The following is a 3,711-nucleotide window of genomic DNA, read 5'->3' on the forward strand; positions in this document are numbered from 1 at the left end:
TGAACATAATAATTTGAAATCTCTGGAATATAAGTAATATAAATTAAATTAAACTTATTCTTGCATTCCTTAAAATCCTTTTAGATTTAATTAAATCCTTTGAATTTAGTTTAAGTATAATATCCATAATATAACATGGACTTGAAGCAAATAGACCAAAAGAGAAGAAGAATCATTTTTATCACTCCAGTAGCTAAGTGTGTAGAACACTCGAGCGACAATCGGAAGACCTGGGATCAAATCCCAGCGGAGCAAAAGTTGTTGCTCAAGTGTTTTTGAATTGAGACCAAAAAATTATAATAAGCAAAACTTTCATTCAGTTCCGATAAATAAAATATGAAAACTTACAAACTGAGCGACCGGGGCCTTAAATTGGAAATGGCTCGGTCGCGGATATTGAGTTGCTTGATTGATATTTTTGAATTTAAAAAAATAATAAAAGCTTCCTTCCAAGATATCCAGCGAAAAAACCTTATACTTGTTGTAGAAAATGAAGATTAAACATTTTTAAATTGGAATTTCATTGATACTTTAGTGCTGAAAACGGCAATTTAATAAAAAAGAAGTATTTTATTGTATTTAGAACTTTTAGGAAGAGGAATATGGTCAGAAAAAGGTTAAAAAGAGAAAACAGGCTAGGCATTTTTAAAAAAAGAAGAAGATAAGTACAGAAAGTCAGTTACCTGCTTTTATAATTATCAATACTTTTATTACTATATTAAAAATGAGATTTTGAACAAATTCTTCCAACACATGTATTTGATTTTCATAGAATTTTCTATGCAATAAGTCAATTTTCGACAAAACTGTTGGTTATCCAGTTCTCTATAGCAGCCCTTCACTTATTTTATGTTTTTCTCTTAAGATTGAATGAACATTTATCTCTTCAGGTGAATTTCAATTTAATTTCAATTTTAGTGCGCTCTGATTCAGCAGAAATTTCATCATGAAAAAGAAGCCTAATTTAAAACGTACGTTTTGATTTACTTGTCTTTCAACTTTTGTTTTTTGTAACTTTTTAAGCAGAAGATAATTGAGATCATAATATTCTTTCTGCGTTACGTTTTGTTACTTACTGACCTAATTTGGAAAGAGTAATAGTACATTTCTTGATTAATATCCACTCTCCTCTAGTCAGTTATTCCTCTTAAATCTAATTTAATAAATCTATAATGATACTTTGAAAAGACAACCTTGCACTTTTATTCCGAAAACCTCGAAAAGAGATTTAGCCATTTAACTGTCACAACTTTAGTCCAAAAATTTGATTAAAACACAATTTATAGGAATATTTACTTCTTAAAGCAATGCAAGGAGCAGAGTTTTGAAATCCTTGGTTTTAAGAGCCCGGGTCCCTCAAGAGCATTTGTTTTAAACAAGAACTCTGAGATTTGCAAAGTTTGGGTCCAAATCGGACTTTTAGGAATTTAAAGAAATTCATTTTTGGACCTGTCTTTTGAGTATGAACCTTTGGGTGGACTTGTAGCGTACAGGCGTACAGTTTGGACTCGAACATTTAAAAAAACCTTTAACTCGGGTCCAATCTAAAATGATTCAAACCGGACTTTATGGATTTTAATTGCAAAAGGTTGTTTAAGTTTAAGGAATATTTAAGGATTATAAAGGATTCCGAATTGAAAGCTTAATAACTTATGAAGGAAATTTTCGAACTGGAGGATCTTCTAGAACTAAAAAGTGCACGCGAGCAGTCCGCGCATCATTTAGGCTTATAATGGGTTCGAGTTCAAGTCCGGATAAAGCCTTGTTCAAAGTACTTACTCTAAGTGAGATCTTCCTGGAGGAAATAATGTAAGTGTATTTGTGGTTCATTTAGGTTTTGGGAGGTGGAGTACAAGGAAGAAATACACTGGAGAGAACAAGTAAAAGTGTACTGCGTAATGGCAGCTAGTTTAAGAGAGAGTCGTATGTATATTACTCTTTACGTACATTGGCTTTACTTCTTCGTCTACTACGCCTGCCCATTTGCGGCTTTGGTGGTCTTCAACACGGCCATTTACAAACGGGTAAGTACGAAGGTGCCAGTGAATTCATTAATCTTGATCACCTAAGCTTCCAGAATCCAGATCCAATTTTCTTTTCATTGTAAATTTCAAACTCAGTTTTGCTACCGCATTTCTCTGCAAACCAGCTTAATACATTTCTCTTCGCAATCTATTTTTCAACACAAAACTCCATTCTCTACAAGTCTGCGATAATTAGTCTTTCAATGTTGTTTTTATTTGAAAAGTACTGCAACTACTTTTTTAGTCCAATTTTAGCAAGATTTTAAATATAGAGTTCTCAATTGACATGTCTTTTTACTCTCGGTAAGACCAGGCCCGCATAGTCCCGGTTAAATTCCTGCTGTCGGAATTTTTTTGCAAATTTTCGTTTAATAATTTTTTGTATTGCAATTGAATATCAACTTTATTTATATCAAGTTATTTTTCATTTTTAACCATTTCATTTTTTCGCGTTTCTAGTCAGTTCGATGGCCAATATGTATGGCCAATATGGCCATCTGTCGAACCATAATTTATGCTTCGGTAATGATTCAAGAATAATAAAAAATATTAAAATATTAGACTGCACAGCCCAAAAAGCTCTCGAAATCAGAGAAATGGAGTGATTTTTTACAAAAACAAGAGAATTAATTCTTTTATATAAAATTAATGTAGATACCGAATTCAATTCAATATGATGAATTTTCAATCCAAAGAGACGAATTTTCAACGAAACAAAAATTAATTTGTGACCAAACATTTGAGTAAGCGACCAAATAGTTAAATTATCACACAAAAAAGATGACTTATCAACAAAATAGTAGAACTCCCTAAATATGATATCTTTGTTATTTAGCTGGCACACAATTTTTTAGTGGTGGCGTATTTGAGCGCATTTGGAGTTATGCCAGATAGCTATGATTAATTTGAAAAAATGTTATTAGTGTAGAAAAATGATACCAGCCCCCTCCCCCATTTTGATCGCTGATAACTGGTTTATCAATGTGGCTCAAAAAATTTTCTTTATGTCACATATGAGCGAATTTGAAAATCTTCAAGGTGATGTGATTAAAACTTTGATTTTCCAAATGGGGGGTAGCGTGTAACGGACCTTCAATCTCAACCAAATAGCTGAATTTTCAAAGTAAAAAGGCGAATTTTATAGAAGACAGTTAAATTTAAATGCGAAAATATGAATTTTCAATGGAAAAGTTCATTTTCAACTTAGAAAGATGGCATTTTACCATGAAAGATGAATTTTTAATTTCAAGCTAAAAGTAATATCATGAATCTTTAACCAGAAAACCCGAATTTTCAACAATCTAGAAGATTCATTATCCACCAAGTAGCTGAAATTTTAACCAACTAGTTAGATTGTTGACAAAAAAAATTAACTTTTGAGCCAAAATAGTTGTTTTTCTTATTGGGCTCTATTAATCCAGTTCATATTTAAGCGAAAAAACGAGAAAATGAGAAAGTTTCTTTCAATTGAAAATAGGGGGGAAATTCTTTAAAAATGTGAAGAAGAAGAAAACAGCGGAAAGAGTGTGAAGTCTTAAATATGAAAGTAATTTTTAAACTAATTGAGTTGTTATTGAACTGTGCCTTTTTCAGTGGAAGCTTCTAATGTGTCCCCTAAGGGTTTACATTTTTCTTACACCTTCTTTATTCCTTTACACACCCTCCACACACTTACTTGGTGGTGGAA

At 31.9% G+C, this 3,711-nt stretch overlaps 1 protein-coding gene across 2 annotated transcripts in view; it reads left to right on the top strand.

The window, feature by feature from the left end:
- The window catches only part of LOC117179853 (FMRFamide receptor), a 138,628-nt gene that overhangs the window by 95,976 nt on the left and 38,941 nt on the right, over window positions 1-3,711 (top strand). For both annotated transcript variants that reach the window (XM_033372004.1, XM_033372005.1), the window contains exon 5: window positions 1,835-2,024. In XM_033372004.1, coding sequence (XP_033227895.1) covers window positions 1,835-2,024 — 190 coding nt within the window. The remainder of the gene's footprint in view (window positions 1-1,834; window positions 2,025-3,711) is intronic.

This window comes from Belonocnema kinseyi, chromosome 9 (assembly GCF_010883055.1).
Source record: "Belonocnema kinseyi isolate 2016_QV_RU_SX_M_011 chromosome 9, B_treatae_v1, whole genome shotgun sequence".
Classification (NCBI taxonomy): Eukaryota; Metazoa; Arthropoda; class Insecta; order Hymenoptera; family Cynipidae; genus Belonocnema; species Belonocnema kinseyi.